The 16,275-nt window shown below is 66.5% G+C and overlaps 2 protein-coding genes across 3 annotated transcripts; one reads left to right on the top strand and one right to left on the bottom strand.

Moving 5' to 3' along the window:
* Positions 1 to 620: 620 nt before the first annotated feature.
* LOC142416958 (tyrosine-protein phosphatase non-receptor type substrate 1-like) lies at positions 621 to 3,478 on the bottom strand. Of its 2 annotated transcripts, XM_075517151.1 has the most exons (6): positions 3,341 to 3,478; positions 2,709 to 2,843; positions 2,003 to 2,353; positions 1,445 to 1,759; positions 966 to 1,310; positions 621 to 870 (listed from the first exon to the last, which is right to left on the bottom strand). In XM_075517151.1, the coding sequence occupies exons 2-6, from the start codon at positions 2,773 to 2,775 to the stop codon at positions 767 to 769; spliced, it is 1,182 nt and encodes a 393-aa protein (XP_075373266.1). In that variant the 5' UTR covers positions 2,776 to 2,843; positions 3,341 to 3,478; the 3' UTR covers positions 621 to 766. The 2 variants fall into 2 exon arrangements, with proteins under 2 accessions (XP_075373266.1, XP_075373267.1); XM_075517152.1 differs by lacking the exon at positions 3,341 to 3,478 and having other exon boundaries at positions 2,709 to 3,107.
* LOC142416869 (uncharacterized) lies at positions 2,968 to 6,566 on the top strand. The gene is made up of 5 exons (XM_075516956.1): positions 2,968 to 3,511; positions 4,596 to 4,946; positions 5,074 to 5,269; positions 5,684 to 5,726; positions 5,986 to 6,566. Exons 1-5 carry the CDS (start codon positions 2,968 to 2,970, stop codon positions 6,112 to 6,114), a joined length of 1,263 nt encoding a protein of 420 aa, XP_075373071.1. The 3' UTR covers positions 6,115 to 6,566.
* Positions 6,567 to 16,275: the final 9,709 nt, after the last annotated feature.

The raw sequence follows: 16,275 nt of genomic DNA, 5'->3' as shown, positions 1-16,275 counted from the left end.
GATCCCGGGGGTGCAGCGCCGATCACCCGGGGACTGCAGGGCCGAATCCCCAGGGATGCAGCCCCGAGCTCCGAGGGGTGCAGACGCGATCCCCGGGGGGTGCAGCCCCGATCCCCGGGGAGTGGAGCGCCGATCACCCGGGGGATGCAGGGCCGATCCCCGGGGGGTGCAGAGCCGAATCCCGGGGAGTGCAGCCCCGAGCCCCAGGGGTGCAGCCCCGAGCCCCGGGGAGCGCAGCCCCGAGCCCCAGGGGTGCAGAGCCGAATCCCGGGGGGTGCAGAGCCGAATCCCGGGGGGTGCAGGGCCGATCCCCGGGACGCGCTCCCCCCGAGCCTCGCGGCGGGGCTGGCGGCGCGGCCACTCTCGGGGACGCGGCCAGGGGCTGCCCGGTTCCCCCCGGCTCCGCCGGCTCCCCCCGGCGCGGGACCCGTCCCGCTCCCGCCGCTGGCGGGGCCGTGCGTGCCCGGAGCCGCGCCCGCACCGGCGCAGCGGGAGCGCGGCCGGGGGCGCGGCGGGGCCGGGGGCCGCAGCGGGGGTCTGCGCCCCGGGCGAGGGGGGGTGTACGGGCTGCGGGCAGGGCCGGGCGGCCGGGGCCGGCGGCGCGGAGCAGCCCAGGGCATCCTGTGCATCCCGGCCCCTTTATTTCCAGGTACACACGACAAAGCTGGCGGGGGACGAGCCCCGGGACCCGCTCCCGGCGCCGCGACCCGAGGAACCGGGAGCCGAGACGGAGCAGGACCGGGCGGCGGCCCCGGCGTTTCCCTCCTCATGCCCTCCCGCGCCTGAAGAGGAAGATGAGGAGGCCACAAAGGAGCCCCTTCTCCAGCAGGATGCCAAGCCACAAGCCAGGGCTGGACAGGAGGTTTGGACCTGCGGTGGGGACAAGGGGACGTGAGTGGCTGGGACTCGAGGACAGGCATCCCGCAGCCCCCCGCCACCACGGGGACCCAGCAGCTCTCACGCACCGTTATCTGACAGGGACCGGTCGCTCAGCCCCTCCCTGGCTGGGGCAGCGATCCACAGGGTGGCCGTCTTCTTGACGGGGTCCTGGCCATCGTGCACCACCCGGCAGGTTAACGTGGACCCGTTCTTCTCCTCCGTCGCTTTGACCTCCACCAGGCTCCTCAGCTCAAACAAGCCCCGGGGGGTCTTCACCAGCTGGGAGGTGTTCTCCACCTTCATCTCCCTCCCGTTCTCCAGCCAGGTGACGGCCACGTCTTCCGGGTAAAACCCCTGCACGCGGCAGGTGAAGTTCACGATCTTGTTCACCTCAACGGGGCTCGGCAGGTCCACACGGACGCTGGGGGAGACTGGGAAGAGAAGCAGCGCCTGGTGGCCGGCGTCCCCCGGCTCTGCTGCCCGCGGGGTGCCCTGTCCCTGCCCCAGGACCCCCAGCCCCACGGGAGCCGGACACCCCGAGCGCCGGTCCCCACGCAGCCCTCACCTCGCAGGGCTTTGCTGAGCTGGTACTTCCCCCTCATCGGGGCCGGCAGCGTGGCGTGCTGCACCTCGCAGACGAGCTGCGAGCGGACGTCGTCCTCCTGCAGCAGCACCATCACGGTGCTGGACATGTTGTAGGAGGAGTTCGTCCGCACAGGGGTGATCTGGGGCTGCAGAGCCGAGATCTGGTGATCGTCCTTGAGCCACTTCACGCCGATATCTTTGGGGTAGAACCCTCCAGCCGTGCAGGTGAAAGACACCGCTTGCCTCAGCCCCGCTCTGCGGTCGGGCCCGGACACGACCGGGGGGGTGGGTTTGGCTGCGGGGAGAAGCATGGGGCCATCAGACCGGGCTCTGCCACCCGCGCCCGGCCCCGGGGCTGCAGGGAGGGGGGTCTCCCGCAGGGGCACGGATGCGTCCTGGGACCGGCCCCCAAGCCCCCCTTCCCCGTGCCCGCTCACCCCGAGCAGAGCCCACCGGGCTAGGATGGGCCGGGCTGTGCCGGGGGCTGCACCCAGCAGGGCTGGTTCCCACCAGGAGCTGCTCTGGGAGCCCCACTCACCGTGCACCAACACCTCCGTGCCCTTTCCACGCTGAAAGACCACATCACCCTTCAGCGATTTGTCGAACTTGACGCAGTAATAGGTGCCGGCATCCTCGACGTGAACATCCCCGATGCGGATGCTGAAGTCCGTGTCGGAGTCACCCACTACCCTCGTCACGCGGGGCAAGGAGCTCTTCTGCTCATAGACGGTCTCGTTCCCGCTGCCCCAGCCCTTCAGCCACTTCACGGCACCAGTGGGACCACCTCCGGATGTGGTGCAGGTCAGGGTGAGCGTCTCCCCCACTTTCACCAGCACCTTGTCCTGGGGCTGCCGCAGCTCGAAGGCCTGACCCATCTGGGCACCCACACCTGGGCACGGCGACAGGAGGGCAGGGGCTGATGAGGGGCTCCAGAGCTGGGGCGCAACACGGGGCATTGCCAGACCCCTGGCCCCCAGCCCAGAGCAGGGGACAGAGAGATGTCCCCACCCCTCGCTCCCCGGGGCAGCCGGCACTGCTGAGGACTGCAGGATGGGGAGGGCCCAGGGCCCCTGGGAGGTGCTGGGGTAAACCAAACTCTTTGGCTGGGGATAAAAGCAAGCTGGAAGGGAGGCAGCGAGAGAAGAGCCCCAGGTACCTGCGGGCACAGGGAAGGATCGCCCTGCCGACGGCGGGGTGAGCGTGCCGTGGGAAAGGTGCTGGGGCTGTGTGGGGCCCCCACTCACCCGGGGCTCTCCGGAGCAGGAGCAGCATCAGGCAGGCGAGAGGCTGCACCTGCGTTGCCGGAGCCATGGTGATTCCCACTTCTCGCTCCCCGACGGCTCGGCTCGGCTCGGCTCAGCGGGGTGCTGGGCTCTCTCCTGGGAAAGGGGAAGGAAGAGGCTCACTGCCGGCGAAGTTCCTCCACAGACCCCTTGCACAAGTCCCAGCCGGTTCCCCTGAGGTTCACGCCATCTCACGTCACGAGGCTGGTCCTCGCCGGCGATGTCAGTCCGGCTCTCCTCGAGGATGTGTGCCACGGCCACCGCCACCGGGCAGCCAGCGAGAGGGGCCCCGATCCGGCACGTTCCCCCACGCATCACCAGCCCGCGGCTCGGCCCCCCGGCCCGTCGGGGGGACACACCACTGCGGGGCTCACCCAGGGCTTCGCCTGGGCCCGCCCGCGCCCCGCTCTCCGGCCGGCTCGCCGAACCGGGGCGGCCGAGCCGCTCTCCCGCCCCGCGCCCAGCGCAGCCCCTCGGGCTCGGGCCGCGCCCGGAGGCGCTTGGCCCTCGGACGCTGACGCCCTCCGGGGGTGAAGCCCGGCGGAGCTCCCGGCCGGCTCCGCCGCTGCCCCCCGCCCGCCCCGGGGCAGCACCAAAAGCGTTAACAGCCCGCGCCCGCTCGCCTCCGTTTCCTGTGCAGCTTCTCCTTTTCCTTCTCCCGGAGCCGGAGCCCGGTCTCCGGGCAGTGCCCATGGCTTGGCGAACCGCTGCGGCGGCTCAGCTCCTGCTCGGGCAGCTCGGCCTCCTCCCGCTGCGGCTCTCGGGTGAGTCCGGAGCGGGGCGGCGGCGGCGGCGGCGGCGGCGGCGGCCCCCCCCCCCCCCCCCCCCCCGGCCCGCTCCCCGCTTCCCGCTTCCCTGCCCCGCTGGCTGCTGCTGCCCGGGGCGGACGGGGCGGGGGGAGAGGCCCGGCCCGGCCGCCGCAGCAGATGGCTAAGGCCGGCAAAGATAAACACCGGCCGGGGGGGGCTTTCCTCCTCCGACCACCTTTTTGGGTAGCGCGGGAATGCCGGGGGAAAGGCGGGCGGGGGGTGCAGCCCCGAGCCCCGGGGGGTGCAGAGCTGAGCCCCGGGGTGTTCAGCCCCGAGCCCCGGGGGGTGTAGAGCCGAGCCCCGGGGGTGTTCAGCCCCGAGCCCCGGGGTGTTCAGCCCCGAGCCCCGGGGAGTGCAGAGCCGAGCCCCGGGGGTGTTCAGCCCCGAGTCCCGAGGGGTGCAGAGCCGAGCCCCGGGGGTGTTCAGCCCCGAGCCCCGGGGTGTTCAGCCCCGAGCCCCGGGGGGTGCAGAGCTGAGCCCCGGGGTGTTCAGCCCCGAGCCTTGGCGGGTGCAGCACCGAGCCCCGCTGAGCCGGTGCCGAAGGTAGCGGGGGGCTTTGGGCAGGAGGGCTTTAGGGGCTGCGCTCGGCTCCGGGGCTGCACATCCCTGCTCAGAGCCGGCTCCTGGCCAGCTGCGCCCAGCCCCGGGCTATGAACCCCGCTTCCTCGCAGAGGCCCAGTAATCCTGGCTTGTCTTGTACAGAGCCGCGGTGTTAATGTTTAACAGCACTCGGGAGTTTTTCCTGCCAGGAATTCCCCTTGGCTCCCTCTGTACCTCTCCGGACTCTGAGCACCCACGGTGCCTCCTGTTAACAACACGACAGGGGATGCAAATTTGTTCCTTGTTCATTTTGAACCTGGCTTCTGCTGCTCCCAGTGCCTGCGATTTGTCTCTGCCGTATCCAGGGATATTTCTCAGCTGTGCCAGCTGCAAACCTGGAGCAAGCTGGGGCTGCTCTGCCCGTGCTGCTCGGGGTGAGGGGGGCGAGCCCTTGCCTTGCTCCATCGCTCAGCCCCTGCCCTCCTGTCGCCGTGCCCAGGTGTGGGTGCCCAGATGGGTCAGGCCTTCGAGCTGCGGCAGCCCCAGGACAAGGTGCTGGTGAAAGTGGGGGAGACGCTCACCCTGACCTGCACCACATCCGGAGGTGGTCCCACTGGTGCCGTGAAGTGGCTGAAGGGTTGGGGCAGCGGGAACGAGACCGTCTATGAGCAGAAGAGCTCCTTGCCCCGCGTGACGAGGGTAGTGGGTGGGTCCGACACGGACTTCAGCATCCGCATTGGGGATGTTCACGTCGAGGACGCCGGCACCTATTACTGCGTCAAGTTCCAAAAATCGCTGAACGGTGATACGATCTTTCAGCATGGAAAGGGCACAGAGGTGTCCCTGTACGGTGAGTGCAGCCCAGCGGGACGCTGCTCCTGGGGACCTCGTGCCACGGCCCCTGCCCTGCCCGTGGCGGGGTCCCGCGCTGCCCCGCGCCCACCACCCGCTCCCCGCTTTGCCTTTTATCTCCACAGAGACAGACCTGGTTCCCATCATGGTGGCTGTAGCTGTAGTGCTCTGCTTCCTCCTCCTCCTCTTCGTCGCCCTTTGCATTTACAGGAAGAAGCAAAGAGGCGAGGCGGACAGCCAGTGCCTGGCCGGGCCGGCGGCCAGGGGCAGCTTCTCGCCCATCCCTCTGCGGTGCTGTGCAGGGACCCCCGGCATCCCCAGGTTTGTACCCACCACCTCTTCCTTCTGCACCCCGAGACGAGCGAACCACCTTATCCACCTGCCTTATCCTGGTTTCCTCTCCCTCTGGAGCAGTAATTTTCCCCAGAAAAGGTCCTTTACTCACAGGTGCATCCCTGTGCTGCATTGCTTCTCGCTGTGTTTCACGGGAGCACGCGGTGGGGAGCGGCCAGCGCCAGGGAGCTCCCTGCAGCCCCTCACCATGGTGTCTGAGCCCGGCCCAGGCACGCAGACAGCACGTTGTCCTTCTCTTCTGCCTTCAGCGTGGGCATCAGGTGGCCACGTGCTGCAGAACCTGGCTAAAATTCGGGATGGGAATTGAGGAGGGCTGTGCTGGGTGGGGTGGGGAGGGGACCTGGCTTCCTTTAGCTCTAATGGCCGTCCTTCCCCCCCCAGCAGTGAAGTCCTGGATGCAGAGTCCTCACACCTGCCTAGCCAGGTAAGAGCGAGCCGTGAATACGGGGAAGAGCGTCCTGCGCCGATGTCCCAGCTTACAGGGACTCTGCAAGGCTCTGAGGCCAGGGTGGGCACTGGGTGAGCAGCAGCCTCCTGCACGCGGTCCCGGCACGCTCGGCACCGCGGCGTGGGCCCATCTGCGCAGCCGTGGCACCGCCATCCCGGCTTGAACCTGCCGTTAGGGTTATTTCTGCAAGATTGTTTCTTGTGAGAGCATTCACCGTTTGCACGCACTTCTGCAGCAAAGCAGCAAGTTGGACAACGACATCCACTACGCCGATCTCCAGCCCCTGCCCGCGGCCCCGCGGCACAGCGGGAGCCCTGGCGCAGCCTGCTCCGAGTACGCCAGCATCAGGATAGCTGCCAAGTGATGTGTGGCACCGCAGCCCGCAAGGCCCAAGAGCCCGTTTCGGGGGAGGAAGGAGGGACGTTTCTGCAGGGCACAATAAAGAAGTGGATCTGTTTGCCTGGCACACCCCGGCCCAAGCTCGGCACGCTGTGCCCAGAGCTGGCAAAGCTCCCCTAATTCATTCCCGTCTCAGCAGCGGTGCTGGGGGAGGCTCAGGGTGGGACTCGCCATGCCGGGGCTCGACAGCAGCTCTCCCAGGACCCAGCAGCCATCTCGAACACAGGACCAGGCCATGAGGCTGAGCACCTCTGCCTTGTGCAAGCTGTTTGATGCCGATTACACCAGGAGAACTTCACGCACGCCTGTCTCCACCAGCACGGGCCACCACTGGAACTTTCCCGGCTCAGCAGGTCCATAATTGGTCTTATGTTGTCACCACACCAAGCCCATCCTCGTTAAAGCCAGCAAACAGCCGTGCCATCCGGTCCTGCTGTGTTCAGAGCACGAGCAATAGCGCCGGTCCCGCGGGGGCCTGGAGACGCGTGCCCCCCCCAGCCCTGTGCCGCCAGCTCACCCCGTGCTGCTGCTGGGCTCGTGCTGAGCCCCATGGGCAGCCGCAGCCCCCCCCCCGCCCCGGGCAGCTCCCCCAGGCAGGGGGGCTGCCCGGCTCCCACCAAACCTGCGTCTTCTGACCACGCGCGGGGCAGCTCTCAGGAACAGCCCCCGGTGCCACTCTGCTGCAGCTCGTGGGCCAAGGCCCAGCCCTCACCCAGCTTCCCCTGCCCTCCCGAAGGGGCCGGTATTTGGGAACAGGGTTCATGACGCTGTGTTACAGTCCGGGCAGCTGGCACCAGCCAGCCCTTCCGCCCCTTCTTCCCGATCCGTGCACACCTCCTGCTCCAGCCCCGGCCATTCCATGCGCGTCTGCTCCATGAACATCCCCTGCGCTGCGCAAGTCTCCTCCGTGCACGTCCCCTGCTCCGTGCACATCTGCTCCGTGCAAACCTCCTGCTCCGTGCTCGTCCCCTGCTCCATGCACACTTGCTCTGTGCACATCCCTTGCTCCATGCGCATCTGCTCTGCGCACATCTACTCCGTGCGCATCCCCTGCTCCGTGCACATCTGCTCCGTGCACATCTGCTTCGTGCACATCTGCTCTGAGCACGTTTGCTCCATGCACGTCTGCTCTGTGCACGTCTGCTCCGTGCACACCTCCTGCTCCGTGCTCATCCCCTGCTCCATGCACGTCTGCTCCGTGCACGTCTGCTCCGTGCACACCTCCTGCTCCGTGCTCATCCCCTGCTCCATGCACGTCTGCTCCGTGCACGTCTGCTCCGTGCACACCTCCTGCTCCGTGCACGTGCGCTCAGTGCCCACCTCCGCTGGGAGCAGGCCGGTGGCCGAGGACAGAGCGTGGCGGTGGCAGAAAGCCACGGGGCGCGTGCTCCACGCCGGGCACCGCTGCAGCACCCGGGTGCACCCCGGCGTGACGTGCACGCACACACCTATCCGCGGCGGCCGGCGCTCCCACCGCACCGTGTGCCGCCACAAGCAAACACCCCCCTTTGCGGCACAGGCTAAGGGCGAAACACGCTTTTCAGGCAGAGGAACCTGCTGTTTCTGCTGCTGCTGCTGCCTGTAACCTTGAAAGCTGCTGCAGTTGCTGGTTTCCAACTTTATCTACTTTTTACTGTTAAATCAGAAAAGAGAAGTGAAACAAGACAGTGTGAAATAGCAGCGTGTGCGTACCTAGGGGAGCCTTGTCTGCCAGCAGAGACCTTCTCAGGGAGAGAATTGCTAGGAGGGGATAGGAGCCACTACTGAAATTCATTTGCATGACTGAATAAGCGTCCCCTGTTCCAGACAACGTGCCCTGGGGACAGTTTTGGGTCATTTCTTTCTCAGGGACAGCTCCGGGCACTCAGCACCCCGTGGGCACGGTGGCGGCGGGGAGTTTGCCAGGGCGGGGGTCCCTCACCGCTGCCCCCGGCACCCGTCCCCAGCCTTGGACCCCTCTGCACCAGCCCCAGCAGCAGCAAGGGGCTGTGGCGTGGGGGTGCCGGGGCGAAGCCTCCGGCAGCGCCGGGTCCCGAGCGGAGGCACGGCGGCAGCGGGCAGCGGCTCATCTCCCGGCCGAGGCAGCAGCTGCTCTGAGCAGGACGCAGGGGTTGTGCAGCCTCCGCGCGGGGAGGACGCCAAAGCTCACAGAAAGCTCACGTCAGGATTACGAGCAGGGGTATGTAAAATATGTGGGTGAGACCGAAACCGGGGATAGACCTTGCAGACAAGGGGAAATGAAATTCGAGGGGATTTAGGTCTTTTTAGCACTGGGCTGGGTCAGGAGGGGGGAAATGTAGTTTGGTACAAGCATGCGTAAAGCAGGGAGCGAGCAGAGCACCGTGGAGCGCTCTGTACCTAGGAAAGGGCCCAGGTCTGCGGCTTACTGCCCAGGGGAGGGATTTGGCGGTTATTATAGGAAAATCCTTTAAGCCACCAGCCCGGGGTGTGCCGGCAGTGAAAGCACAAACAAGCGCCCGAGCACGGACACAAGGTAGGAGCGTGCCGGGGAGCACCTCGCTCGGGGAGCAGCGCCTTGCTTGGGGGGCAACGCCTCGCTTGGGGGTCAGTGCCGGGCGACGCCGGGGTCGGGGATTTACTGCTTGTCCGCAGCGGTTTCCTGGTGCCGCCGGGTGCCGTGTCCCGCTGAGTCTCTCTCTGGGTGCTCGAGCAAGAAAGGCGGGTGGGGTGCTTGTGTCACGTCAAGAGCTGCGATGGCTGGGGCGGGCGCGGGGCGACGCTGGGGCCAGTACCCACCGGGCTCCGCCTGCCCGCAGCCGGGCTGAGCACAGGCGGCTTTGCCGCGGTGCGGAGCGGAGGTGGTGGCTGGACGGGCGGTGGGGAGAGGCTCGGTGTCCCTGCCAGGGAGGGGACGTGCCAGCTCCAGCCAGGGTTTGGGCTGCGTCCCAGCACCGGACCCCGTGCACGGACACCCCGGGGCGGTGCCGTGCCGGGACAAGGGTGCAGCGGGGCGAACGAGGCCGCGGCGATGCGTCCTGGCAAACGGGCCTGGCAGCGGTCCCCACCACGGCGAGAAGCTCCTGGTGCACGGGTGATGCGGGGGGTTTAGCCGGGCTTTTCCTCCGCGTGGCCTGTGAGCCCGGTGCTGGGACCTCGTGGGATGGCAAAGCCAAGCAAAAGGCTGCGGGGCGGCTGAGCTGGGCTGCGCCGTGGTGGGAGCCTGCGCGGACCCCCCGCCCTGGGGAGAGGCAGAAAGCGGGAGCCGGGGAAGAGCCAGGGGATGCTCAGGGGCTGCCCCAGCATCTGCTCCGCTCCCGGCCCCGGGAGGTGGGAAACGGCTCCTGGAGCTGCCAAGGCGAGGGGGCTGGCAGGGCCTGCCAGGGCGGCAATGCGTGCCGTGCCGTGCCGTGCCGTGCCTTGCTGTGTCATGCCGTGCCGTGCCGGGGAGCCAATGTGGGAGGCGCGGGCTGTGCCGAGAGCCAGCAGGGAGCATGAGCTTCCGATGGAAAACACGGAATAACAGAGAGCAATTAGTCCGGCGAGCGTGACTGATGGATGAGGCTGGCCCCGGCAGCGAGGGGAGGGGGAGCCATGATTTCATTAACGCCGAGGAAGAGCATGGTCTCAGCTAGCGCGTGGGCCTGGCTGAAGCAGGGGGATGTGGGCGTCCCCCCGGTGTCCTGGGGGACAGGAGAGGGCTGGCAGCGCTCGCGGGGGAGCGGGACAAAGCTGAGCTTGTGCTGGAGCCAGGGCTGAGCAAGGAGAAAAGGGGAGAGACGGGGATAAACGCCTCGTGCCCTGCCCCAGGATGCTCCAGCCCCGCGATGAGCAGCAGAGACCCCCCCCACTGGCAGTGCTTCTCACGGGGGGGGGTGCCCAGGGGCCATCGCGTCTCCTGGGAGCCAGCATTGCTCCAGCTTGTCCCTTCCAGCGACTGATGGGGCAGCGGCTCCAGCCAAGGCCTGGTTTGTGGCTGTCTCTGTCCTCGCGCTCCTGCTCCGTCCCCATCCCTGTCCTTGCCACTGTGAGACCGTGGTGGCCACAAGCCCGTCCCCAGGGAGAGGCAGGCTGGTCCCTTTGCACATCAGGATTAGCCAAACAGCCACAGGTCCAAGAGCATCCGATGCCACAGTGATGCCACAGGCACCCAGGGATGCCACGGGGACCCCACGACGCTACGGGGACCCCACGACGCTATGGGGACCCTGTCATGCCACGGGGACCAGGCGATGCCATGGGGATGCCGTGCCAGGACACCAATGCGGAGCAGCACGAGGAGCTGGAGGAACAGCTGGGGTGCTTTGAGGGGGTCGGAAAGGGCAAGGGGGTCTCGGGGACACTTTGAATATCCCCAAGAAATGCCACGGGGGTCCCGCCTGCGGCCGCTGACTGCCCCGGGCTGCGCTTCTGCCAGGAGAGGGAGCTGGAGGGAGAAGCCCTGGGATGCTGCATGGCCGGACCCTGCCCACACCAATTCCAAACCCGCCAGCTCGCCCCTTCGCAGCTCCCCATTTCTCAGGCTTTTCCTTGGAAAGCAAGGAATGAAGCCGAAGTAAAACGGTGACATGCTGTACACCCCTTCCGATTTATTTCGCGTCTTACTTATTGAATCTTATTCCCCGGTTTCATGGTTATTGTGGATTTTTATTAAAGGGGATAAACAGGTCTGGGATTTGGGGTTGTCATAGGAACTGTTTCGGTGCCGCAGCCTCGCTGCCAGCCTCAGCCTCCCCCCGGGTTCCTGATGTAGCGAGGGCTCTCGCCAGCACAGCAGAGGTTTCTCCAGCCCCCCAGGCACAGCCCCAGTGAAAGCCGCGTTATGGGACAGCCGCCCCACGGCACCGGGGTGCCCTGCGGGACCCCCCGGGGTGCTCGGGGAGGAGGTGGGCTCCTGGGCGCTACCCGGCCGTGCCCACGCCGCAGCCGTGCCCTGCAGCCACGGGGAAGTGAACTGGGACCCCTGCGCTGCGGTCCAGGGCGTTAAGCTGAGGAGAGGTGGAGGCGCTTGGAGGATGCTGCTTGCCCGTGTGGATTCTCTGGTGGCTAGTAGGAGGTTGTGCTGTTGCAGCTATCGCTACTGGGCACCTCTCCGCCCGACCTGGAATCATTTTCATTAAATCCCTGGAGCTGAGGGGACGTGGGGCAGATCGGGGGCTGCCCTCCGGCCATTCCCCATCTCTTCTATCGCAGGCAGAGGGGGTCAGCAGTGAAAATGAAAGTGTCAAACACATTTCAAAGGAAATCCTTTGCGCCCAACACTCCTTTGGCCCGTGCGGTCCTTCGCCGCAGGATGTCGTGGAGGCCAAGACTCTGGCAATGACTGAAGAGGGATTTCCAGGACCGTGGGACGAACAGGAACATCCAGTGCTTAAGAAAGACTCACTTTGTGCTTTCGGTGTTTGACGGGACGTTGCTCAGGGACGAGTGCCCTCCAGAGCTGGCACGGGGAGGGCAGATCCAGCTGCGGCGCTTGCTCTTGCCCGCGCCCCAGAGAGGGTCCCAGGGCGGGCAGGAGGGCTGTCCTGCCTGCACTGGGGATGCCCGGGGCTCTTCATGTTGGATCAACCGTTGGTGGCACATTGGAGCGGTCCTGGTCCCCCCGGCACCCACACGTGCATCGTGCCTGGAACGAGCTACGCACGCTCCGGGGAATGCTCTGGTGGGTTTTGTCCGGGGAAAAGAGCTGGGGGCTGCTGCTCGGGACAGGGAAACCCTTTGGGGATGTCCCCGAGGGCAGGGCAGGGCATCCCCGTCAGCCAGCGAGGGCAGGACGCTGCGAGGGTCCCCGGGGCTCCCTGCTCCTCCTGGCACAGGGTGACCTTAAAGCTTGGCTGTGCTTGGCAGCAGCCCCGGCGCTGGCAGCGCCCCGAGCCCAGCACAAGCGTCCCTCTGAGGAGGAGTGCAGGGAAAGGAAAAAATATTTAGAGAAGCAGGAGAAGGGGGAAAGCAGGCGCTGCAGGAGGGAGCCAGGGAGCGGGCTGAAAGCGCGCTCTCAGCGGGCTTATGTTCGCCCCGGACGTGCCCAACGGTGCTGCCAGCGCGGAGGGGCCGTGCCGGTGCCGGTGGCTCCCAGCGCGGTGCGGCCAGGCGAGCCCAGCGCTCCGGCAGCCTGCCCGGTGCCTCGGCCTGGCAACGCGCCCGTTAGCAGGATGCGGCCCCTGCAGAGCCTTCGGCGGGGAGCTCCATCGCCCCGGCTGGGCTTGGCCCCTTTCTGCCGGCCGTGGGGTGGGCAGCGCGGCGGGATCAACAACGCGCTCGCTAAAATAATGGCTTCTGACAGATCCATTTCTTCCGCGAGGTTCAGGCTTAATTTTATAATGGTATCGGTAACTATGGCAACGTGTAAAAATAACGTATCCCCGAGCCTGGCAAATTCCCCGTAAACAGCTCCCATCTCCAGGAGCCGAGGGAGGCCCCGGCCGGGCGGGCGGCAGCAGCCCCCTGCCCGCGGCGCTGCCTCGGCCGGCTGCCTGCGCCCGGGTTAGCGTTTGGGTTAGGATTCACGCGATGAGTAATTAGTGGTGTTAACCGCTTACGCCTTGGGATGATGATTTCGTTTGCTAATCCTTCGGGCCAGGCAGAGCTGGCAGCGGCTAATTGGGTGGATATCATTAATGCTGGCGGTCGGGAGCTGCTGTTAAAGGGCTGCAGCGCAACAAAGGCTGGAGCGTCCCTCGTGCGTGTCGCGGGGCAGATGCTTTGCCGATGGCTCCTTGGGTTCTCTCCTGGAACCCGGGAGCCAGCGCGGGGCTGGCAGCCGCAGGCGGCCGTGCACGGCTCAGACCCTGCAGCACCACCGGGCCACCGGCCCCGTTCGCGCCTACGGCCCCGTCCCAGAGCTGTCACTGCTGCACGTGCGTGCACGTATGTGCACATATATGCGAACACATGCAAACACATGCACATGTGTACGCGCACACGTACGCAAGTGCTGGGTGAACGCAGAACCCCCCCTCGGCAGGCATCGGCTGGTGCCGATGTGTGTCTCAGCTCAGCCGTCTCTGGTCACCACTGCTGGTAGATAATCCCAGGCAACGTTTTCTAAACCTGTTAGACGTCCCACAGACCCTCTAAATCCCTGATCCCCCTCCGTGGCTCTGGCAGCCCTCTCGCCCCCGGCCCCGCCGGCCTTGGGGCCAGCCTCTGGGGTACGATGGCAGCATCGCACAGCTCTGATTTTCTGATTTGCAGCTCCTTGCCGGGGCCAGGCCAGACCCTCGGGACTCGATGCAGTCACCAGGAGCACGGGTGGATCTTGCAGAGCCGGAATTAATCCTCGTGCTTTCTGTTGCCCTTCAGCTTCAAAAAAAAAAAAAAAAAAGGAGAAAACAACACGAACCCCTTGCAGAAGCATCTTCCTCAAGCTCCCAGCAGCAGGACCAGCATGGCCCTGGCTCCGCGGAGCTGGGAGCGCTGGGTCAGGCGGCGTGGACGTGTCCGGTCTCAAGGGGGCCAAAGCAAACAGCCCCGTGCTCCGGCACGCGGCCCCAGAGCTGCGAGGCTGCTGTGGGGACAGCGCGGGGACAGCCGCCACAGGGACAGCCCGGCGTCAGGGCTGGGGATGCTCTGGTGGTGCTGGGGGCTGGCCGAGGCAGCAGCACCCCCCCTCCAGGGCTGGGTCCGGCATTTCAGGGGGGTGCATCCCCCCCGCATCCCCATCCCAGGGGGTGCAATTGCCATTTCCACCGCGACACGTTAGGTACGGCGCTTTCACGAATAACCTCGGTAAAAGCCCTCGCTGCCAGCCGCGCCGTTATCTCTTGGCACCCTCGTTCCTAGCGCTCGGTAAAGGGTGATGTGGGGTTATACCGGCTCTCCCGCACCCCATGTGCCCTGGCTCAGCCCTCCACTGCGGCATCTCCCCGGCTCTGGGGGTGCGAGCGCCTGGCCAGCCAAGGTCCGACAGCACAAATCCCCCCACCAAGCCTGGGCTTCGAAGTCCCGCGACCGTCCTGGTGCCTCCAGCGAGCGCTGACGAGCAGGAAGTGATGGGCTGAGATAGCTTAACGTGATAAATCCCCCCGCGTTAGCATTTTTATTTTCATCTGCAGCTGCCGCGGGACTTTATCAGGCAGCCCAGCCTGCAACGAGTTACAGCAGCCGTGCCTGGGAGCGCGCGGAGCATTATCTGCTATGGCAGCGTTGGATGCGCTTTCATGATAACAATTTGCAATCAACAAAGAACTTTGAGAGGATACAGAAAAAAAAAAGGCAGAAGAAAAGCGAGATGATATCGCTCCTCCCTAAGCCAGGCTCCTCACCCCTCCACGGTCCTAGCGGTACCGCTAAGGGGAGACCAAGGTCTTCTCTAGCATCGCTCCATGGGGCTGCAGGCTTAAAGGCACCCCCTGTCCCCACGTGCATCCCCACAGCCTGCACCCCGTCCACCGCCTGCAGCACCCTGGGAGCCCTCGGCCTCCAGGCTGTCCTGCACAGTCCCCGGCCGGCCCCGGGCACTGGCGTGGCACTGGCGTGGCACTGGCATGGCACTGGCAGCCCCCAAGTTAAGAGGAGGGGGCAGCCGGAGGAGGATGGGCTGCATCTGACGCGGGGAATCGCCAGCAGCTCTGGCAGGGACCTGGCCCATCGGGGAGAGCCACAGCTGCCGGGGCTCGAGAGGGCAAAGTAAATTTGTCCGGCGTCAGCGTGACAAGGCCTCCCAGTCGTCCCCGGTACATAAATTTGGCCGTGGGCTGGGGCGGGGGGGAGCTGCCTGTGCGTCGTGGGGATCCAGGTACCGGCACTGCCACCACGTCCCCGTGGGCCGGCCCGGTGCAGAGCATCCCCCTCTGGAGCGGGGATGGAGGCTTCGGCTCAAACGGCTCCCAGGAGCCCACCGACGATTAACACCCAGCTCCAAAATGTCCCCCGCACAGCCGGAGCTCCCTGCCTGCCCCTGCCTGCCCTCCCCTCTCTCCCCCTCCCTGCCGCTTTCTCCTCCGCAGCACCACTGCTCCCGGGGCCGAGCACCCTTTCCGTGCCCAGCCCAGGGTGGGGAAGGGTCCCAGGGCAGGCACCGCTTGCTGCCTGCGGCTCCGGAGCCCACAAGAGCCGGGGTGAGCCCTGGCTGTGCCCCTCAGCCAGCGCGGTTATCACCGCAGCCCCCGAGCTTTGCAGCCGCTGGCACGAGGGGTGCAGGATTGGGGCCGCCCCGTGCTCCCCAGTGAGCCGCCCCGGCTGGGAGCTGCCTCGCGCCCCGGTCCCCATCCCTGCGCTGTGGACCCAGGAGGCTGCGGTGTGGGACTGCTCAGGCTTTGCTCACCCGCTGCACCCACAGCCGGCGAGCAAATCCTCCTCCAGAGCCAGGGTCAGGATCCTGCCTGCAAACAAAAGCCATCGCAGCCCTCCGAGCGGTTACGGCAGCTAACCGGGCAGCGAACGCGGGCCCTGCCAGGTCCCGTCCTTCCGAGCCGCCCCCCGCAGCCGGGTTTTCCCAGCCTGTCAGCAGTTTCACCCTAAACCCCCCGTCCCTCTGCCCATCGCCTCCAGGTCAGCGGGGCCGCTTCCAGGCCAGGCACAGGATATAAACCACCTTTCCTGCTCTGACACAGCCAGGAGGAATTCCCCCAGTCGGAAGCGTGCAGGGCCGCGTTAAGGAAGCCCGGTCCCGGTTTTACCGGAGTTACCCGGTTTGCAGCACCCCGCAGGGTGCCGCTGCCGAGCGGGAGCAGCCCGGGAGCAGCCCAGGAGCACTGCATGGCCCGGGGACGGGCAAGCCGCAGTGGGGATACGGTCCCCGCTGCAGCCCACGTGCTTCTCGTTTTGCTCGGTGGACGGCGGTGGATGGTCTGACGCCGGCCGGGCTCTGCCGCCGCTGCCAAAGCCCAGGGTGACGGTGCGTGAACGCTGTGAGGGCGCTCGGAGCATCACTCCACCCCGGCGAAGGCCAGCGCGGGGCAGGCAGTGCCGGCATCCCTCCCTTGTCCTCCCTGGAAGTCGTATTATGGACTTGGAGGGGACCAGCCGATCCCGGCAGAGCACTCAAGTGCCACTAAAATTAAGTGGGCTGCGATTAAGAACCCAGCTCCCCAAGGAGGCTGCGGTAAGAGGCGGCAGGTCCGGCCAGCGCGCACGGAGGTGGCCTCCTCGGAAAATCCCCCGCGCCAGGGAACGTCTCCTCACCGCTCACCCCCAGCGCCATCTGCACCACCGGGGCTTGAGAGCT

This window comes from Mycteria americana, chromosome 14 (assembly GCF_035582795.1).
Source record: "Mycteria americana isolate JAX WOST 10 ecotype Jacksonville Zoo and Gardens chromosome 14, USCA_MyAme_1.0, whole genome shotgun sequence".
Taxonomy (NCBI): domain Eukaryota; kingdom Metazoa; phylum Chordata; class Aves; order Ciconiiformes; family Ciconiidae; genus Mycteria; species Mycteria americana.
The sequence above is the reverse complement of the archived record's forward strand: the minus strand, read 5'-3'. Positions and strand labels throughout refer to the sequence as shown.

What these genes read in the sequence shown, in the direction of transcription:
- LOC142416869 (XM_075516956.1), top strand. Translation starts at nt 2,968, where the DNA reads ATGTCAGTCCGGCTCTCCTCGAGGATGTGTGCCACGGCCACCGCCACC. An exon ending in CACAGAGGTGTCCCTGTACG is followed by an intron (nt 4,947 to 5,073) that starts GTGAGTGCAGCC and finishes TTATCTCCACAG; the next exon opens with AGACAGACCTGGTTCCCATC. An exon ending in CCTCACACCTGCCTAGCCAG is followed by an intron (nt 5,727 to 5,985) that starts GTAAGAGCGAGC and finishes GCACTTCTGCAG; the next exon opens with CAAAGCAGCAAGTTGGACAA.
- LOC142416958 (XM_075517151.1), bottom strand. Translation starts at nt 2,775, where the DNA reads ATGGCTCCGGCAACGCAGGTGCAGCCTCTCGCCTGCCTGATGCTGCTC. An exon ending in CACGGAGGTGTTGGTGCACG is followed by an intron (nt 1,760 to 2,002) that starts GTGAGTGGGGCT and finishes TTCTCCCCGCAG; the next exon opens with CCAAACCCACCCCCCCGGTC. An exon ending in GCTCAGCAAAGCCCTGCGAG is followed by an intron (nt 1,311 to 1,444) that starts GTGAGGGCTGCG and finishes TTCTCTTCCCAG; the next exon opens with TCTCCCCCAGCGTCCGTGTG.